Source organism: Heptranchias perlo, chromosome 2 (assembly GCF_035084215.1).
Source record: "Heptranchias perlo isolate sHepPer1 chromosome 2, sHepPer1.hap1, whole genome shotgun sequence".
Classification (NCBI taxonomy): domain Eukaryota; kingdom Metazoa; phylum Chordata; class Chondrichthyes; order Hexanchiformes; family Hexanchidae; genus Heptranchias; species Heptranchias perlo.
In genome coordinates, this window is record NC_090326.1 from 44,327,101 (window position 1) to 44,349,560 (window position 22,460).

Sequence of the window (22,460 nt, forward strand, 5' to 3'; positions counted from 1 at the left end):
TCTCTTAGGATCTGCTGAGCAAAAACCTTCCATTGAATTTCTTGGTTTGATTGAAGACTTGCTTCAGAAAGACCCTTCCAAAAGGTAATTGAGTGGGACCTCGATTGAGGCTGTTAATCTTCATTTACAACAGGTGATGAGAAAAATGGTCTCCCTGCGAAGTAATAATATTCGGATGTTAATGCAACAAACGATTATAGCTTGATAACAGCTTGATTTGTGGGTTTCTTGAATATTAAACTATTACATTATAATTTTGTTGAAAAAACATTTTCCATACTTTAATGTTATTTGCTCTCCTGCATCTATATACTGTTTTCAGTTATTTTGGGACATACCACATGCCTACATGTATATGTTTAATGCTCTTGCTGTTGCTTGGAGCTGAACTCTGCCTGCTTCAGTCAAGGAGCTAGGTAATTTAACATTTAGAATACTAATGTAATAGATTTATAAAATCCATTTCATTTTATTTGGCCATGACAATTTAAGTTGTAGCTTAGTTTCATCTCAAAAATGAAGGACTGGACAGGTAGAATTTTAAATAACTTGTATAGAATTTTGCTGAAGGCTAAGGGAATTAAAAAAATTAGTTAGTTGATCTCCCGTGACATTGCAAATGGGGAGACAAGACCAAGTGTAGTTTGCCAGATAAAGCAAGATTAGAGGGCAGGTAATAATTGGACTAGGGCCAAGGAAGGACTGTAATGCTGCAGGCCAGAAGAGACCAGTGGAGGAAAGTAGTGCGAGTTGGGCAGATGGGGGAAGGTAGATTGGGGTTAGAGTCCAGGGGTGGGAGGGGGAAGATCGAGCTGGGCTGGAGGTGGTGGGGGGCGGGGGGGGGGGGAGGGAGAAGGTAGAGCAGCGTTAGAGGCTAAGGGTAGGAGACAGGGATGGGAACATAACAAGGGATAAAAACAGATTTGGAGAACTGATGGGTGAGAGGACACAGAAGGCTAATTGCAGATCTTACTGAGAAGCTCACTCAGGTGAGCTTATCCAACACAGTCCCCAAACATTAAGCAAAGATCAATTTTGGTGGCAATGTGCAATCATTGATATTTCCCAGTTTCTGACAGCAAGTAACAGTGTCCATGATACTTGGAGCAACCCTGGTTTATATACATCAATTGGTAGGATCATTATAATACAAATTAGATACAGGTGAGTCAGAGAAAGTTGATACATTGATTACCTAAAACTCCTTGGCTTTTCCAAGTAAAAATCAATTTGGGAGCAATGTACATTTTCACTTTTGAAGATTAACTATGATTTATTCTAAGCAAAATGTATAGGCTAAGAAAATCATAACCTATTAGATCTGACTGATTCAAAAAAATACTTGTATAGTTTGGGTTTATGAAAAATACGTTAGAATTTTCCATTTCTTATTTAAACTTGTATTTGCTAATGAATAGAGCTATTGCTAATGAATAGAGGTTTTGCTTTTCATTCTGTAGGCTAAACTGGAGAGGTTTACTGCAGCATCCTTTTTGGCAAGGAGCCTTTGCTGGGGGTGAAAAAGACTTCAGTGATGATGAGAACAATAGCAGCTTGAGGTCAGTTGCAAGAGGAAGTTGATGACTTAACATCATTTGTGTCTCTCAAAACACCGCCATTGTAAGCTTATTTAATTCTTTCCCTTTTTTGTAATTTTCTATCTGGCAATGTTTTTTCACAATTTCCAAAAAATGTTCCTGTTGACTTTTGATATTATGATTCAAAATTGTAGTAGTGGATTTAGATGAATTATTGTCAACTTGAAGAATTCAGGGAAGGTTCACAAAAAGACATGAAAAGAAAGAAAATGGAATTATTGTAAAACTTTTAAAAAATGTACACAAAGGAAGAAATATTGAGCAATAAAGACTGCACAGGAAAAGTGATCATCCGTGGCTAACTAAAGAAGTTAAGGATAGTATTAGATTGAAAGAAGAGGCCTATAAAGTTGCCAAGAAGAGTAGTAAGCCTGAAGATTGGGATAGTTTTAGAAACCAGCAAAGGACGACCAAAAAATTGATGAGCAAAAATAGAATATGAAAGTAAACTAGCAAGAAATATAAAAACAGATTGTAAGAGCTTCTACAAGTATGTAAAAAGGAAGAGAGTAAACATTGGTCCCTTAGAGGCTGAGACAGGAGAAATTATAATGGGCAATCAGGAAATGGCAGATGCGTTACACATTTTGTATCTATCAACACAGTAGAAGACACAAAAAGCATACCAGAAATAGTGGGGAACCAAGGGGCTAATCAGAGTGAGGAACTTAAAGTAATCAATATCAGTAGAGAAAAAGTACTTGAAAAATTAATGGGACTAAAAGCTGATAAAGCCCCTGGATGTGATTGCCTACATCCAAAGGTTCTAAAAGAGGTGGCAGCAGAGATAGTGGCTGCATTGGTTATGATGTTCTAAAATAACCTAGATTCTAGAACGGTCCTAGCGGATTGGAAGGTAGGAAACTCCCCTATTTAAGAAAGGAGGGACAGAGAAAACGGGGAACTACAGGCCAATTAGCCTGTCATCAGTCGTCAGGAAAATGCTGGAATCCATTATTAAGGAAATGGTAACAGGGCACTTAGAACATCATAATATGATTAGGCAGAGTCAACATGGCTTTATGAAAGGGAAATCGTGTTTGACAAATCTATTAGAGTTTATCGAGGATGTAACTAGCAGGGTAGATAAAGGGGAACCAGTGGATGTAGTATATTTGGATTTCCGAAAGACATTCGATAAGGTGCCGCATAAAAGGTTATGCAAGATAAGGGCTCGTGGGGTTGGAGGTAACATATTAGTATGGATGGAGGATTGGTTAAAGGATCAGAAAACAGAGTAGGGATAAACGGGTCATTTTCAGGTTGGCAGGCTGTAACTAGTGGGATGCCGCAAGGATCGGTGCTTGGGCCTCAGCTATTTACAATCTATATTAATGACTTAGATGACGGGATCAAGTGTAATGTATCCAAGTTTGCTGATGATAGAAAGGTAGGTGGGAAAGTAAGCTGTGAGGAGGACACAGTCTACAAAGGGATATGGACAAGTCAAGTTAGTTGTCAAGTAGGTGGCAGATGGAGTATAATGTGGGGAAATGTGAGGTTATTCACTTTGGTAGGAAGAATAGAAAAACAAAATATTTTTTACATGGTGAGAAACTATAAAATGTTGGTATCCAGAGAGACTTGGGTGTCCTTGTACAAGAAACACAATAAGTTAGCATGCAGGTACAGCAAGCAATTAGGAAAGCAAATAGCATGTTGGCCCTCATTGCAAGAGGGCTGAAATACAAGAGTAAGGAAGCCTTACTACAGTTGTACAGGACTTTGATGAGATCTCACTTGGAGTACTGTGTACCGTTTTGGTCTCCTTATCTAAGGAAGGATATACTTGCCTTAGAGGCAATGCAACAAAGGTTCACTAGATTAATTCCTAGGATGAGAGGGTTGTCCTATGAGGAGAGATTGAGTAGAATGGGCCTGTACTCTCTGGAGTTTAGAAGAATGAGAGGTGATCTCATTGAAACACATAAGATTCTGAGGCGACTTGACAGAGTAGACTCTGGCTGCAGAGTCTAAAACTAGGGGGCATAGTCGCAGGATAAGGGGTCGATCGTTTAAGACTGCGATGAGGAGGAATCTCTTCACTCGGAGGGATGTGAATCATTGGAATACTCTACCCCAGAGGGCTGTGGATGCTGAGTCGTTGAATATATTCAAGGCTGAGATAGATGGATTTTTGGACTCTGGGGGAATCAAAGAATATGGGGATCAGGCAGGAAAATGGAGTTGAGGTTGAAGATCAGCCATGATCTGATTGAATGGCAGAGCAGGCTCGAGGGGCTGTGTGGCCTACTCCTGCTCATGTTCCTATTTCTTATGTTCTTACGAAGGAAGAACTTTATATAACACCTTTCACGACCTCCGGATGTCCCAAAGTGCTTTACGGCCAATGAATTACTTTTGAAGTGTAGTCATCTTTGTGATTTAGGGAAACGTGACATCCAATTTGTGCACAGCAAGGTCCCACAAACAGCAGTGAGATTAATGACCAGACAATCTGTTTTGGTGATGTTGGTTGAGGGATAAATATTGACCAGTACACCAGGAGAACTCCATTGCTCGTTAAATGTGCACAAAGATTTAGTTTGAGAAATAATTATCATAGATGTTTGCCAGGATAAACACTCAATGTTTTAAATAAGGAAACAAAACATTTGGGTGCATTAGTAGATTCTCTTCAAGTTCGCTGAGTTTACTTTGTGTGTATTTTTTAGATTAGCACTTAGTAAGATAGCAGCTTGGCACTTAATAATCTTGCTTTACAATTATTAATACTATTGTCCAGGACTCTGTGCAGGGCAGTGACTCAGCAAAACATGATAGGTTGAATTGTATCTGTTCTCTGTAAAGCCACGGAAGATTGCTAATTTGTGAAGAGTCTTGGATTGAGGAGGAAACCAGGCACTTTATCTTAATCTGCCCTCCTTTGTAGGGTTGCCAACTCTGGACGTATTCCTGCAGGTTTGATTACGTGACATTTGCTCACAATTAGCAAAAGTTATTGCATTTACCGTATAAAGGTTGGGTCCCCTGTAGTTTTTGCCCACGAGCCTATTAAAAAAAAAATTTATTCACTGACTGGGGCGGACTGGTTATCTGGAAATTTTCCGAGTGCCCCCATGAATGGTTCCCTACCATCCCTGAAAGGTGCGCTCTCTGATCCCTCATCACCTCCCAAGAAATCGAAGGTGGTCAATTCTTTATAATCTCAAACAAAAGCGGAAAATGCTGGAAACACTCAGCAAATCCGGGAGGGTTAGCAATGCTGCCACATACACAGGACTGGGAGCTGAAGGGTGTGAATTTAAATCCTATTTCACCCTCTACTCAATGAAAAATGATAGCAGGAAAGGTTTTATTCAGAAGAGGGAAAAGAAAGTCCGGCAGTGGTTTTCATCCACTGCAGTCCCAAAATGACCTGACCATTCCCTCACGGGTAGGCTAAACTTGGGGAAAAGAGGCAAATGGGAAAAGTACTGATTTAGAATAATACAATTATGACAAATACCTACCTAAGATGGTTACTACTGCAGTCAAAATACAAACAGCTATTACTGCCTACAGTGCTCACACAGAATCCAGCGGAGCCTAACCTACTAATGGAAACGGTCCCCTGCCTTTGCCTATAAGCCTGCACGCCTGCCCACCAAAGCTGCTTCTCCTCCCACTGGTGCATTGTCGCTGCCCATCAACTGTACTTATTCTCTCCTGGATTAAGCGCAGCAGTGCCTGGGATTTCTATCCTTAATTCCAGAAGACTCCCGGACAACCCAGGAGGATTGGCAAATCTACTACTTTTACAGCTCACCACATTATGCCATTGGGTTGAAAAGCCATGTAGAATTTGTAGACAGTTCACTAACTCTCCCAGTTGGAGAGTGGAGAAAGGATTATGAATAAGTTGCCAAATTCTACTGAACTCTGTGCTTACTAAATTGCTGTTGCCATAGCATGTACTTCATAGTTGCTAGGATGATGTCATGATAGGCTGTTCTGCTGCCAAGGGAACTTTACAATTGGGCTTTCCCTGTTGCTAAGCTAATATAATGGCTTCCTCAGTTTTGTAAAACTATTGCAACAGTATTGGTCCAGGAAGACCGGTCTGAAACAGTTATTTAACATTTTTTTTGCATTTAGACTTTGGAATTCAAAATTGAATGGCATGGACATGTACACGATTTCACTAAAAAGCAGGTTTACACATCATTTTAAAGCATTAACTTAAATCTCAGGTTTTACTTCAATTTTGCCTTTTTAACTTCTAAATCTAACTTGAAGATTTCTTACAATTCTACTATTTATAATTTGAAGAGGGCTACACTTTGATTTGAATAAGGTGGTGATATTTATTGTAAACTTTCCTTTCTCGCTCAGTATCCAAGGCTCCCACTGTAAAGCACTTTGGGATGTTTTGTTTTGTAAAAAGTGTGATTATAAATGTAAGTTTTTGGTATCTTGCAAATGAAATTTAATGTAAATGTTTGATAAAACTTTTCAAATTGATTTTCTTCTTTTAAAAAAAAGTGCCATGCATTTTATTAGCCTCAAAAGTGAGGCTATCTGCCAGTATCAAAAATGAAATAACCTCAGTAAAGCTCCAATAAATTGTTAATTCTGTATGTGTAAAAATACTTGCTCATAGAAATTGGCCTGATCAGTCAGTGCTTTAATTAATCCTTTGTATGCTTGAGTTCATACATTACAGGGCTTGACAAATTTGTTGCTGAGCCAACTGGCATATAGCAGAAAACAATGGATTCAAGGAAGTGTGTATGAATGGCTTTCTTTCTGAAGCTTTATAAGTTAATTACCATTCTGCCCATGATAGGCTTCCAAACATTTTTAGTATTATTGACATCAGCTTCTCAATAATCTCTTTATCCTCTGATTAGATTAGCAGTTGTCAAGAATCATGCCACAGAACCAGTCACTTTAAAGGCAGCCTTTTATTTGCACAAACTGATAACTTGCATTCTTGACAGTTAGTGAGACACAATAATCTGAACTTCTTACTTTATGATCTGCTGAATAATTTTCTGCATGTGTGTGTTTCGTATCTCTAATGTTGCTATGTCAGTGAATTAAATAACTGGGCTAAGAAGACCAGGGGCAGGGGTGGGGGGGAAATCAGACAGGGTTCCTGTTACTAAATGCAATCCAGTGATCCCTCCTGGAAGTCTATGAACGTGGACACAGGTGAGAATACGATCAGGTTGTGGTGGCACTGTTGCGAATATCCTCCCATTGTCCAGGATGCATGTATAAAATGTGAATGCTTATGCTATGGCTAAGCAGTCATCTATGGTGTTGGGATTTTCAACAATCAAGGAGATTAGTATTTGAATCTTAATCTTGACACAGTTGTCAGTATGGTGAGCCTTTTCACAGAGCCACTTCAAAACTTACTTCGTACAACATAAGAATGGGGGCCCATTGCCACCAGCTGAAAGTTGGAGTTTTGCTTCTTTGGATTTATTGTTAGTGCTGAAAAACTGAGAAATGCTTTGGGAAGCTATGGTGATGGTTTCCTGGGATTCATTGTAGCTTTAGCTTTACCTTCCCCCAAGCTTAACCCCATTCATCTTTGTACCATAGTTTCTCAGATCTTGATTGAACCATCCATTTCCATTTTAAATACCTAGCCATGATCTCTTGATATGGGACATGAAGATTGCTGATAATTACCTCATACTTAAAGTATTCAAAGTACTAGAGTTTAAATTCCTTTTGGACTGCATGTAAATATAACAGAAAAATGCTCACAATAATACCATTTGGTAATTAATGGTAGATTCAATGTTTGTTTTTGACGGACTGCTGACCTCAGACTTTTTTTCATGTTGCCCTCATGTTTTGGCCATTGCTTTTATGTTCTAATCCAGAATTCTCACAAAGTTCTGAGAAATCCTCCATGAAATGTTTACCATAGGTTATTTCTGATCTTAAAGAAGACTCACACTCTTTCTAAATGTAAACGTGATGTGGTTCATAAGTTTAAATGGGAACTGAATTGTAACAAACATGAAGTGGTTTTGTTTTAGCCTTGTAGAGGTTCCTTTAATTCAGCCATTAGTTGTAAGGAGTTTTAAAAAAAAAACTAGTCTGTCACAACCTTGTCCTGAAATTAAGTCGATGCAAATGTTGCAATTTTCGTCACTTTTCTGCAAAGTTTAAGGCAGAAGCCAAAATGCTTTCAAATAAACAAAGATTGTGATTTATTCAGTTAGGACAGCCAGTTATTCAAATCCTGGAAGTCTTGTAACTTTATGGGAATATTTAAGGAGCTGTAACTGTTTTAAGTGTCAGTTTGGAACTTCCAAGAGATATAGTTCAGAGTAGTACAGCTCAGAGTAGTTCAGGTGAGAAAGACAAGACAAGAAAAGAAACACTACTGCATATAAAAGTTATTCTTTTCAAGAAGCTGAATAGATGGATTTCTATATTTATTTATGTAGGGGTGCACATTATATTTTAAACTTTTATGTTAACCTCCTCTAATGGGAATCTCCATAAGTTACTGGATTAGCAACTCAGATTGTGAATTCAAATCCTACCGTGGCAAATTGTGAATTTGAGTTCAATAAAACTGGTAACTTGGGGCTGGCTACAGAAAATACCAATGAAAGCTGCCAAATTGTTCACTAATGTTCTTCACCCATACCTGGTTTGGTCGACATGTAAACCCAGTCCCACACTGGTTGATTTAAATAACTTCTTTTTTTCCCCAACCAATAACTGTGATAACTATAATCCTATTTTGTGCAGGGCACAGAATGTACTCTGGGTGGTGGACTTCAATGTCCATCACCAAGATTGGCTCCGCAGTATCACCACTGACCTAGTTAGACCATGTCTTGAAGGACATAGCTGCCAGACTGGGCTTCTGGCAGGTGGTGAAAGAACCAACATGAGGCAATAACTTACTTGACCTCGACCGTGTCAATTTACCTGTTACACATGCATTTATCCATGCATTGGTCGATATGACCACCACAGTCCTTACGAAGACCAAATCCCATCTTCACACGGAGGACACCCTCTATCATGTTGTTTGGCACTACCACAGTATTAAGTAGGGAGTATTAAGAAGGGACCTAGCAGCTCAAAACTTGGCATGCATGAGGCACTGTGGGCCATCGGCAGCAGCAGAACTGTATACCGCCACAATTTTCAATCTTGTGGCCCAGCATATTAAACATAGAAACATAGAAAATAGGAGCAAGAGTAGGCCTTTCGGGCTGCTCTGCCATTCAAAATGATCATGGCTGATTGTCTAACTCAGTACCCTGTTCCCACTTTTTCCCCATATCCCTTGATCCCTTTAGCATTAAGAAAAAAATCTATCCTTCTTGAATACATCTAATGACTTGGCCTCCACTGCCTTCTGTGGTAGAGAATTCCACAGGTTCACCACCCCCTGAATGAAGAAATTTCTCCTCCTCTCTGTTCTAAATGGCATACCCCATATCCTGAGACTGTGACCCCTGGACTCCCCAGCCATCGGGAACATCCTCCCTGCGTCTAGTCTGTCTAGTCCTGTTAGAATGTATTTTATATATTCCTCACTCCTCCATCACCATTAGCGGCGGAACAGGTAGATAAAGTGGTAAAGAAGGCATATGGGATACTTGCCTTTATTAGCCGAGGCATAGAATATAAGAGCAAGGAGGTTATGATGGAGCTGTATAAAACACTGGTTAGGCCACAGCTGGAGTACTGTGTGCAGTTCTGGTCGCCACACTACAGGAAGGATGTGATCGCTTTGGAGAGGGTGCAGAGGAGATTCACCAGGATGTTACCAGGGCTGGAGCGCTTCAGCTATGAAGAGAGACTGGGAAGATTGGGTTTGTTTTCCTTGGAGCAGAGGAGGCTGAGGGGGGACATGATTGAGGTGTACAAAATTATGAGGGGCACAGATAGGATGGATACTAAGGAGCTTTTTCCCTTCGTTGAGGGTACTATAACAAGGGGACATAGATTCAAGGTAAAAGGCGGGAGGTTTAGAGGGGATTTGAGAAAGAACTTTTTCACCCAGAGGGTGGTTGGAGTCTGGAACTCACTGCCTGAAAGGGTTGTGGAGGCAGGAACCCTCACAACATTCAAGAAGCATTTGGATGAGCACTTGAAATGCCATAGCATACAAGGCTACGGACCAAATGCTGGAATATGGGATTAGAGTAGACAGGGCTGATGGCCGGCGCGGACACGATGGGCCGAAGGGCCTCTATCCGTGCTGTATAACTCTATGACTCTATGACTCTAAGCCAGGTGACCAGCCCTGCTTCAATGAGGAGTGTAGAAGAGCATGCTGAGCGCAGCACTAGGTATACCTGAAAAAGAGGTGTCAATCTGGTAAATCTACAGGACATGCTACATGTATGCTAAACAGCAAAAGCAGTATTCCTATAAACAGAAGTAAGCGATCCCACAACCAATGGATCAGGTCTGAGCACTGTAACCCTGCCACATCCAGTCGTGAATGGTGGCGAACAGTTAAGTAACTAATGGGAGGAGGATGCTCTATGAACATCCCCATTCTGAACGATGGTGGAGTCCAGCATGTGAATGCAAAAGACAAGGCTTAAGTGTCTGCAACCATCTTCAGCCAGGAGTGTTGAGTGGATAATCCTTTTTGGCCACGTCCTGAGGTCCTCACCATCACAGATGACAATCTTCACCCAATTCAATTCTCTGCACAAGAAATGGCTGAGTGCACGGGACACACCCAAGGCTACAGGCCCCGCTAACATCCCAGCTGTAGTGCTGAAGACCTGTGCTCTCGAACTAGCCATGCCCCGAGCCAAGCTGTTCCAATACAGCTACAACACTGGCATCTACCTGACAATGTGCAAAATTGTCCAGGTATGACTTGTCTATGAAAAGCAGGACAAATCCAACCTGCTCTATCAGCCTATTCCCAAACATCAGCAAACTGATGGAATGAATTTTCAACAGTGCTATCAAGCGGCACTTACTCACCAATTAGTTTGGGTTCCACCAGGACCCCTTGGCTCTAGACCTCATTACAACCGTGGTCCAAACATGGTTACTAGAGCTGAATTCCAGAGGAGAGGTGCGAGTGACTGCCCTTGACATCAAGGCAACATTCAGCCATGTGTGGCACCAAGGCACCCTAGTAAAACTGCAATCAGTGGGTATCAGGGAAAATGCTCCAGTGGCTGGAGTATGCCCCAGGACATCGCTGCAGGGCATCCTGAGCCCAAATATCTTCAGCTGCTTCATTAATGTCCTTCCCTCCATCATAAGGTCAGAAGTACGCTGACGCCACCCAGCTCAACCTCACCACCACCTCTCTCGACTGCTACACTGCCTCTGATTTGTCATGCTGCTTGTCCGACACCCAGTAATGCTTGAGCATAAATTTCCTCCAATTAAATATTGGGAAGAATGAAGCTATTGTTTTTGGTCCCCGCCACAAACTCCGTTCCCTAGCCACCAACTCCATCACTCTCCCTGGCCACTGTCTGAGGCTGAACCAAACTGCTCACAACCCTGAGATGAATTACTGACCACAGATCTGCTCCATCGTCAAGGCCGCCAACTTCCACCTCTGTAACATTGCCCGTCTCAGCTCATCTGCTGAAACCCTCATCCATGCCTTTGTTACCTCTAGACTCGACTATTCCAATCCTCTCCTGGCCGGCCTCCCATCTTCCACCCTCCATAAACTTGAGCTCATTCAAAACTCTACTGCCCGTATCCTAACTCGCACCAAGTCCCATTCACCATCACCCCTGTGCTCGCTGACCTACATTGGCTCTCGGCAACGTCTTGATTTTAAAATTCTCATCCTTGTTTTCAAATTCCTCCATGGCCTCGCCCCTCCCTATCTTTGTAACTGCCACCAGCCCTACAACCCTCCAAGATCTCTGTGCTCTTCCAATACTTGCCTCTTGCGATCCCTGATTTTAATTGGCCCACCATTGAAGGCCGTGCTTTCAGCTGCCTAGGCACTAAGCTCTGGAAATCCTTCCCTAAACCTCTCCGCCTCTCTACCTTTTTTTCTTTTAAGACACTCCTTAAAACATACCTCTTTGACCAAGCTTTTGGTCACCTGTCCTTATATCTCCTTATGTGGCTTGGTGTCAAATTGTGTTTGGTAACACTATGTTTCACTATGTTAAGGACGCTATATAAATTCAAGTTGTTGTTCACTGATGATTGCATAGTGTTCAGCTCCATGTATAATCCTTCAAATAATGGAGGAGTCCATGCCCACATGCAGCAAGACCAGGCTTGGGCTGATAAGTGACATTTGCACCACACAAATGCCAGGCAATGACCATCTTCTACAAGAGTGAGACTAACCACCTACCCCTGACATTCAATGGCATTACCGTCACCAAGTCCCCCACCATTAACCTCCTGGGTGTTACCATCAGCCAGAAACTTAACTGAATTAGCCACATAAACGCCATGGCTATTATAACAAGCCAAAGGCTGGGTATTCTGCGGTGAGTGGCTCATCTCCTGCCTTTCTGAAGCCTCTCCACTATCGACAAGGCACAAGTCAGGAGTGTGATTGAATACTCTCCACTTGCCTGGATGAGTGCAGCTCCAACAACACTCAAGAAGCTCGACACCATTCAGGACAAAGTGGCTGCAGTGTGTACCATCTACAAGATGCACTGCAGCAACTCGTCAAGGCTACTTCGACAGCACCTCCCAAACCCGCGACCTCTATCGCCTAGAAGGACAAGGGCAGCAGGCACATGGGAACAACACCACCTGCACGCTCCCCTCCAAGTCACACACCATCCCGACTTGGAAATATATTGCTGTTCCTTTGTTGTTGCTGTGTCAAAATCCTGGAACTCCCTACCTAACAGCACTATGGGAGAACCTTCACCACACGGACTGCAGCGGTTCAAGAAGGCGGTTCACCACCATCTTCTCAAGGGCAATTAGGGATGGGCAATAAATGCTGGCCTTGCAAGAGACGCCCACATCCCATGAACGAATGGAAAAAAAAGTCCTACAGCAGTCTACTGCAAACCTGTGAGAGAGAAGAATAATGTTTCCATTTATCATCAACTGCTTAAGAGCTGCAGCTGAGATTTATGTAATGTGTAGAAGCCATGAGTCGAGTATCAAGAGAAATATTAATAACTGAGTCCTTTACAGTATTCTCATTTCTCTACAACATTTAAATGCATTGATTATCAGTAATTCCAAGCAACTTGTTAGCATATGCAAATATGTCAAATATTTTGAATTGGAATTAAAGCAAATGTTAGAGATTTAATGTGATTTTAATTTATTTTCTGTTTTGCAGGCAAATTAAACACAGCATTTTTTAATTTACTATTCAAAAAGGTGCATCAATAGTTTGGCTTTTTTCCTACCACCTGCCCTCACTAGATGGAACAGAGTTGCAGGGGTAGCTTATCTGCCAAAAATCACCTCCCAGTTACCAATGTGATTTAGTTTCAGATCTTTGCTTTTAGTGGTGGAGATCAAGAATTAAAAATGCACTAATGGCACTAACCTGTGTTCTTACCTCTGATTCCTAACATCAAGGATCATGGGGAAGATTGGAGCTCAGCACCATAATTATGCATTAGTGCAATATGTAACAGAATTCTGCATACTTTTTACAATTCCAACTCGAGAAATGGCGACAGTCTCACATCTGATTTTTTTCATTAGCAACAGTGAAATCTGTTCATCAGTCGTCGCTAGTGAGATGCAACAGACTGGAGGAAGTGAAAGCCTGCAAACATCAAGTATTCCACTGGACAGCAGCCAGCAACCAAAATCCTACAAATTAGGTAAAATAAAGATTCACATAATTGGCAGATCTCCTTCCATTACATTTACTTTAGAGAAATGAGGATTAGAGGGAACATGACTTAAGGTTTTTAAAATGATGATGAGATTGGACTGATCAGTTTACATAGGTTTTTTGAGTTGGATAGGGATAGTATGACAGGAGGAATGAAAACAAAATACACAAGAATTTGGATAGATGGCAGCAAGTATTTATTTTTGAAGAGTGCATTTTCAGTTATAGATGGGGTGGCAAAATGGGCTTTTGCCTATGTTGAGTTTCTATGACTTGCAACAGAAAGCCATCAATTTTTTTGTCTGTTTGGTTTTCCTCAATGTGTAAGTTCATTTAGGGCCCGCACAAGTCATTTGAAATGTTAATAAAGTAATCATCCCAAGGTGGGATATTATTTACCAATCCCAAACATCTCGTGGTATTGTTAGTGGTTCTCACAGGGACATCATTGTGACACCTGATTGTTTAAGGTATCATTCTATTCAATTCGCACAGCATGTTGTGGGGGGGCGGGGGGGGGGGGTGGTGGTGGCTAAACAGGTAGATGCCTAAAAGCCACTTGGTCACATGTCAAAGGGTAGGCCCCCAATCACTTAACTTTGACAGCTATTTCTGAGTCCGTTAAAGAAAAGGTTCTTAATTGGCGTCAGCCCTCTGTGATTGATGACTCATGGGCAAGAGCCTCATCTCAAAGATGTAAGGTGACAACTCTTAGAGAGAGACACACACAGATGTTTGTGATGTGCAGTCAGTAACTGTAATGCTGAGTGTTAAAAGTTCTGTGCCAGCCTGACAAGTGAAATCAGGCCAGTCTGAGGTTATGGCTAGAGATTACATTTGGAGAACCAGAACATTTTGTATTTGTTGTTTTACATATGCATTGTAGAGAAAATATATCACACTGTGTATCTGTACCATTTGTTCATTTATCTCATGTATGTGGATGACCATTTATCTCATGTATGTGGATGACTGCATTGACAACGTGGCTTTGATGGAAAGTTGGCTAATGGGTGATGACACTTTGCCTCTTCCTGAAGCCTCCTAGCCTGGCTATATCTTCCACCAACTTCCCCTGCCCAAACTGCTATGGTGACGATGTGGCTTTATCACCAAATCTTACTGTGGTCTCCCCCCTGCTGCTCTGGCACCTTCTCTGAAAACCTCACCACATTCCATTCCAATTGCCTCTCCTTTAAAATCTTCATTCTCTACCTCCCACCAAGCCCCACCCTGAGTTTCTCAACAAAATATCCTCGCTCCTTTTCTCCATTTGCCTCTGCACTGAGCGACTTACAATTCTTGGTGATTTCAATCTCCATCTCAACTCACCTTGCCCTCTCTCCTCTGAGTTCATTAGTTTCCTGTCCTCCCTTAACCTCTCCCTCCATATTACTTTCTTGTATCCCTTGCATCTTGCATCACCCTTGCAACTCCACTTTCTTCTGCATTTGCTCCTAGAAGAAACTCTTCCTAAAGTTACTTAATACCGGCACTTTCAAACTCCCAACTATCTCATCTTGGCCCTCCGTTCCCCATGATATTTCTGCATCTGTCAATCTGCTCAATCACTCCCTCTCCTCCACCTTTGATGCCCTTGTCCCCTTAACTTTCTCCCACACTAGTCATTCCTGCTGGTATGGCCCTATCTTTGCTCCCTTAAGTCAAGGTGCGCAGCCTTGAATATGGCTCACAACTTATTTAGCCAATTATTACCAGATCTGGCGGGACCACATCAAGCACTATCTGGCTTTGCTCACCTCTGAAATAATTGCTCACTCCTCCAGGATTATCCTGGAATGCAAAGATCACCCCCAGCTTTTTTCCCCCCACTACAAATCATCTCCTTAAACCCCTCTCCCCTCCATAAATGACCCTTTGTGACTGTGACCATGGTGCAATGTCCTTCTCAATCTCTGCAGCCTTCGACACGTTAGACCATGTCTCCTCCAATGCACCTTCTCCATTGTCCACCTAAGGGCAACTGCCCTTGCCTGGTTCCACTCTTACCTATCCAGTCATAGCCAGAGAATCACATGCAATGGCTTCTCTCTCCCCAGCCCAGCCCAGCCCCCAGTAATGTTACCTCTGGAGTCTCCAAGGATCTATCCTTGGCCCCTTCCTTTATCTCATCTCCATACTGCCCCTCGGTGACCTCATCTGAAGACATAAGATCAGGTTCCGTAAAGACGCTAACAACACCCAGCTCTACCTCAATACCACATCTCTCGACTTCTCCATTGCCTCAGTGTTGTCAGTCTGCTTGTCCGACATCCAATCCTGTTATACAGTAGCATGACCTGGGAGTCACAACAATGAATGGCATATCTATTGTAAACAATTTTACAACACCAAGTTATAGTCCAGCAATTTTATTTTAAATTCACAAGCTTTCGGAGATTTTCTCCTTCCTCAGGCAAATGTTTCAAGAGCTCCTTGAAGCCTACGCATTTATACATATAGAACAATACATGGTGTTTACAGACTGCCCCTGCAACTGCCCGTTGCCAAGGCAATCACCGCGTTCAGACAGAGAGGTGTCACCTGCAGAACCCCCGAATACACATTCAACAAAAAAACAAACAGGGAAAAAAAACAGAGAAAAAAAACACAGAGAGAGGCAGAAACATCCGGAAGGCAGAGAGAACCAGCAAATGACCCATTATATTAAAAACAGATAACATTTGTTCGCTGGTGGGGTAACGTGTAGCGTGACATGAACCCAAGATCCCGGTTGAGGCCGTCCTCATGGGTGCGGAACTTGGCTATCAATTTCTGCTCGACGATTTTGCGTTGTCGTGTGTCTCGAAGGCCGCCTTGGAGTACGCTTACCCGAAGGTCGGTGGATGAATGTCCATGACTGCTGAAGTGTTCCCCGACTGGGAGGGAACCCTCCTGTTTGGCGATTGTTGCGCGGTGTCCGTTCATCCGTTGTCGCAGCGTCTGCATGGTCTCGCCAATGTACCATGCTCTGGGGCATCCTTTCCTGCAACGTATGAGGTAGACAACGTTGGCCGAGTCACAGGAGTATGAACCATGCACCTGGTGGGTGGTGTCCTCTCGTGTGATGGTGGTATCTGTGTCGATGATCTGGCATGTCTTGCAGAGGTTACCGTGGCAGGGTTGTGTGGCGTCGTGGACGCTGTTCTCTTGAAAGCTAGGTAGTTTGCTGCGAACGATGGTCTGTTTGAGGTTGGGTGGCTGTTTAAAGGCGAGTAGTGGAGGTGTGGGGATGGCCATAGCGAGGTGTTTGTCCTCATTGATGACATGTTGAAGGCTGCGGAGAACATGGCGTAGTTTCTCCGCTCCGGGGAAGTACTGGACGACAAAGGGTACTCTGTTGGTTGCGTCCCGTGTTAGTCTCCTGAGGAGGTCTATGCGATTTTTTGCTGTGGCCCGTCGGAACTGTCGATCGATGAGTCGAGCGTCATATCCCGTTCTTACTAGGGCGTCTTTCAGCGTCTGTAGGTGTCCATCGCGTTCCTCCTCGTCTGAGCAGACCCTGTGTATTCGCAGGGCCTGTCCATAGGGGATGGCCTCTTTGACGTGGTTAGGGTGGAAGCTGGAAAAGTGGAGCATCGTGAGGTTGTCCGTGGGCTTGCGGTAGAGTGAGGTGCTGAGGTGCCCGTCTTTGATGGAGATTCGTGTGTCCAAGAAAGAAACTGATTCTGAGGAGTAGTCCATGGTGAGCTTGATGGTGGGATGGAACTTGTTGATGTTATCGTGTAGTCTCTTTAGTGATTCCTTGCCGTGGGTCCATAGAAAGAAAATGTCGTCGATGTATCTGGTGTATAGTGTTGGTTGGAGGTCTTGTGCAGTGAAGAAGTCCTGCTCGAACTTGTGCATGAAAATGTTGGCGTATTGGGGTGCGAATTTGGTCCCCATGGCTGTTCCGTGTGTTTGGGTAAAGAACTGGTTATCGAAGGTGAAGACATTGTGATCCAGGATGAAGCGGATGAGTTGTAGGATGGCTTCCGGAGATTGGCTGTTGTTGGTGTTGAGTATTGATGCTGTCGCAGCGATGCCGTCATCGTGGGGGATACTGGTGTATAGTGCCGAGACGTCCATCGTGGTGAGAAGTGTTCCTGGTTCAACTGGTCCGTGGGTACTGAGTTTTTGTAGGAAGTCTGTAGTGTCACGACAGAAGCTGGGGGTTCCCTGTACGACAGAAGCTGGGGGTTCCCTGTACTACGCCATGTTCTCCGCAGCCTTCAACATGTCATCAATGAGGACAAACACCTCGCTATGGCCATCCCCACACCTCCACTACTCGCCTTTAAACAGCCACCCAACCTCAAACAGACCATCGTTCGCAGCAAACTACCTAGCTTTCAAGAGAACAGCGTCCACGACGCCACACAACCCTGCCACGGTAACCTCTGCAAGACATGCCAGATCATCGACACAGATACCACCATCACACGAGAGGACACCACCCACCAGGTGCATGGTTCATACTCCTGTGACTCGGCCAACGTTGTCTACCTCATACGTTGCAGGAAAGGATGCCCCAGAGCATGGTACATTGGCGAGACCATGCAGACGCTGCGACAACGGATGAACGGACACCGCGCAACAATCGCCAAACAGGAGGGTTCCCTCCCAGTCGGGGAACACTTCAGCAGTCATGGACATTCATCCACCGACCTTCGGGTAAGCGTACTCCAAGGCGGCCTTCGAGACACACGACAACGCAAAATCGTCGAGCAGAAATTGATAGCCAAGTTCCGCACCCATGAGGACGGCCTCAACCGGGATCTTGGGTTCATGTCACGCTACACGTTACCCCACCAGCGAACAAATGTTATCTGTTTTTAATATAATGGGTCATTTGCTGGCTCTCTCTGCCTTCCGGATGTTTCTGCCTCTCTCTGTTTTTTTTCTCTTTTTTTTCCCTGTTTGTTTTTTTGTTGAATGTGTATTCGGGGGTTCTGCAGGTGACACCTCTCTGTCTGAACACGGTGATTGCCTTGGCAACGGGCAGTTGCAGGGGCAGTCTGTAAACACCATGTATTGTTCAATATGTATAAATGCGTAGGCTTCAAGGAGCTCTTGAAACATTTGCCTGAGGAAGGAGAAAATCTCCGAAAGCTTGTGAATTTAAAATAAAATTGCTGGACTATAACTTGGTGTTGTAAAATTGTTTACAATTGTCAACCCCAGTCCATCACCGGCATCTCCACATCAGGCATATCTATTGACAACACTGTGTCACCCAATGATTTGGAGGTGGGGCGGGACTTATGGCCAGCAAGATTTGCAGCGAACAGTGTATTTTACAGCAAACAGCAAAGGAAACAAAGTTTATTTACAGCCTAGTTAAAAAGAGTCCCTACAAACTGCAACCAACAGAAGTCATGTAAAATCACTCCCAGTCGCTTACAGCAGTGTGGGCTCCAGGCGTGATTAACAGAGGAATTACTCAACTATCTCCATTCAGGACGGGAATAGCAGTGTCACTATATGCAGCCAACTATGAAACCTCTCATTATGTGCACCGGATACTGTGATCTCAAGCATGTCCCTATGTGCATTTCTTCCATTTCTGGAAGGTGGACTGATAAACAGCCTTGTGAGAGAAGGCTAATTTAAACCAACAACATATAATGTGCAAACAAAAAGAATAACAGTTCCAGTGATTTTAAAAAAAAAATATATTAATGGTCCTTGTAACAGACTTAAATGACAAAGCTGTCTTGACTGGTATTACCTTGAAACCTGTCAGCACTAAGTTTAAGAAGGCATTTTTCATCCTCTTGCCTGACTTCTATTCCAAATTTCTCTTGATTGTGTGTCCGGTTATCCTAACTAGACAGGAAACTGATGACTTGGTGTCTGACCCCTCTCCCCAAGCTGACAGACCAGTTGAGCTGTGGCAACTGTCCTTCAAGGCGTGAGCTCCTGGCAGCTCCTGCTGGGTTTATGTGAATGAAACCCTTCCAGCGTTACATCCAACTTCTGCTCTCCAATATGTTAATAAACCTCATTATTAACATAATAATGTTATGTTATTGTCTCAAACTGATGTGGTATGTGAGAAGCACCATCCTGGACAGAAGCTTAAACTGTGTCTAATTCTCATTTTCTGCTTGTGTATTCTGGGGTTTTAATCCTTTGAGTTAAATCTTACTTAATAGCAACATCTTAATATAAATTCCCGTAAAACCCCCCGGCCAAATAATCAAATATCCCCAAATTTGACAATCCCAAGCCGAATGGTGATGCTTTATCTACAGCTGGCACTAGAGAAATATCAATCAGTCTGGGCCCCATTGTTGGAGGCTCACTCAGTTCAAACTGCCCCCCACCTCCAGCACAGTGACCTAGCCACTAATCATGAAGGCTAACAACCCCAACTGATATTTTCCCCCCCATTTCCCCAGACCTAACCAATCTCCAGAAACCAGGACAGGTTGCCTCACCACACTTGCATTTCTTACAGTACAAGCAGAGTCATGCCAAGAAAGCTGGATGCACTCCTCCAGCCAGCACAATGGAATCAAAATGTACCATAGCGTCATAAAATAAATGTGAAATACACTTTGAGATTTCAATTCTTTTCAAAAATGCATAATGTCTGGAGGAAGTTATTGATATGCATAAGGAACAGTGGGAGAGAGGACAAATCCCAGCGAATCTCTGAATTAATGGACAAAGTCAGAACATGAGCCATCAACCACACAGATAGACTAAGTTGAGAGGAAATTAAATAGCCAGAAGTAACATTAAGATAGAAACAGAATCCATATGGATTGAGACAAAAGATAAGGGACCGATCATGTTAATAGGTATATTCTGCAGACCATCTAATGGTAGAAGGGAAGTGGAGGAAGAAATATATAAGCAAACCTATGAAATTAGTAAAAAACATAGAATAATAATCATGGGAGATTTCAACTACCCCCAAATAAAGCGGCAAGAAGAGGTCAGGTAAGGGGAAAAGGATTTTTACAATGTGTTCAGCACTCCTTTCTTACCCAGTATATGAGAAGCTCAGCAAGGGAGGAATCACTGCTGGTTCTAGTAATGGGAAATGAACCAGAGCAGATAAGAGAAGTGTCGGGGAACATGTAGGCAGTAGCGATCATAACATAAGGTTTAAAATAATGATTGAGAAAGACATAAGTAAGACAAAGACCAAAGTAATAGATTGGAAAAAAGCTAATTTTGAGTGGATGAGAATGGAACTAGGACAGGTAAACTTGAAAAAAAAATTTGGCCAACAGAACAGCAGTGGGAAATATTTGATATGGTGATCAATAGAGTTCAGGAGAAATGTATGCCCCTTAAAAAAAAAAGACCAAACTAGCCAACAGTGACACACCATGGATGAATAAACAGATCAGGATAAAATTGAAACTGAAGAAAAAGGCATACACTAATTATATAGACAATAAAGGAACGGATGACAAAAGACAGTAAGAAGCGGTTAGGAAAGAAGTAAAACAAAAAATTAGAAAAGCAAAGAGGAACTACGAAATTAAATTATCAAGGAATTTAGAAAGAAATAGTGAAGTATTCTACAAACACATTAAATAACCAAAGAAAAATCAGGATAGGGATAGGGCTACTAAGAGATGCACAGCACAAACTCACAGGTAATGACAGCGAAATGGCAGAAATATTAAATAGTTATTTCGCCTCAGTATTTACCAGGGAGACTAACAAGGTGGGCATGACATTAGAAGAAGAGATCAAAAACGATAAAGACATTTAAGATAGAAAGGGGGGTGATAATTGATAAACTAATCAAACTTAGCTAGGATAAAACCTCTGGTCTGGATGGATTACATCCGCGCATATTAAAAGAAGTTAGGTAAGAGATAGAGGCTCTATTACGTATATATAAAAAAATCATTAGAAAAGTGAATAGTGCCAGAGGACTGGCGGACAGCTAATGTTATTCCTATATTTAAAAAGGGAGATTGATCAAGTCCAGGGAACTGCAGACTGGTTAGCTTAATGTCGGTGGTCGGAAAGATAATACTCAAAGATGTAATATAAAAACATCTAGAAAATGAAAATATAATAGAGTAGTTAGCACAGATTTCAGAAGGGAAAGTCATGCTTGACCAAACAAATTGAATTCTTTGAAGCAGTAACAGGGAGTAGACAAGGGTAATGCAGTAGATGTAGTATATTTGGATTTTCGATAAGGCAATGTAGACTCATGACCAAGGTCGGGACATAATGGATCGATAGCTAGCTATAAAACAGAAAAGAGAGAGTAGGGGTTAAGGGTATTCAGACTGGCAAAAGGTAGGAAGTGGTGTTCCACAGGGATCGGTGCTGGAACCACTGTTCCCCATTTACGTTAATGATTTGGACTTGGGAATCGGAAGTACAATTTCAAAATTTGGGGACGACAACAAATTGGGGGGTGTAATTAATACAAAGGAAGAATGCATCAAAATGCAAGAAGACATTAATAAACTTGCAGAATGGGCGTGTAATTGGCAAATGTATTTCAATATATCTAAGTGTGAGGTGATTCATTTTGGTAGGAAGAATAAGGAGGTCACATACTGCTTGGATAATAAGAGTAAATGGGGTAGAGTTGCAAAGGGATCTAGGGGTACAGAAACACAAATCACTAAAAGTAGCGTCACAGGTTAATAAGGACATAAAAAAGGCAAACCAAACGCTTGGGTTCATTTCTAGAGGAATAGAATTGAAAAGCAGAGAAGTTATGTTAAACTTGTATAGAACCTTGGTTAGACCACACTTGGAGGACTGCACAGTTCTGGTCTCCATATTATAGAAAGGATATAGAGGCATTGGAGAAGGTGCAAAAAAGATTCACAAGGATGACACCAGAATTGAGAGGATATTCTTATCAGGAAAGACTAGTCAGACCGGAGCTCTTTTCTCTAGGAAAGAGAAGGCTGAGGGGTGAAAGAGGTCTTTAAGATAATGAAAGGATTTGCTTGGGTAGACGTAGAGAAAATGTTTTCACTTGTGGGAGAGTCCAAAAGTAGACTTTAAGTATCTTAAACATAAGATAGTCACTAATAAATCCAATAGGGAATTCAGGAGAAACTTCTTTACCCAAAGAGTGGTAAGAATGTGGAACACGCTATCGCAAGGAGTGGCCG

General features: G+C 42.4%; 1 protein-coding gene across 2 annotated transcripts in view; it reads left to right on the forward strand.

The window, feature by feature from the left end:
* ulk4 (unc-51 like kinase 4) overlaps nucleotides 1-22,460 on the forward strand; it is a 548,729-nt gene that overhangs the window by 18,545 nt on the left and 507,724 nt on the right. For both annotated transcript variants that reach the window (XM_068001818.1, XM_068001817.1), the window contains exons 8-10: nucleotides 9-84; nucleotides 1,461-1,559; nucleotides 13,230-13,351. In XM_068001818.1, the coding sequence (XP_067857919.1) occupies nucleotides 9-84; nucleotides 1,461-1,559; nucleotides 13,230-13,351 (297 nt within the window). The remainder of the gene's footprint in view (nucleotides 1-8; nucleotides 85-1,460; nucleotides 1,560-13,229; nucleotides 13,352-22,460) is intronic.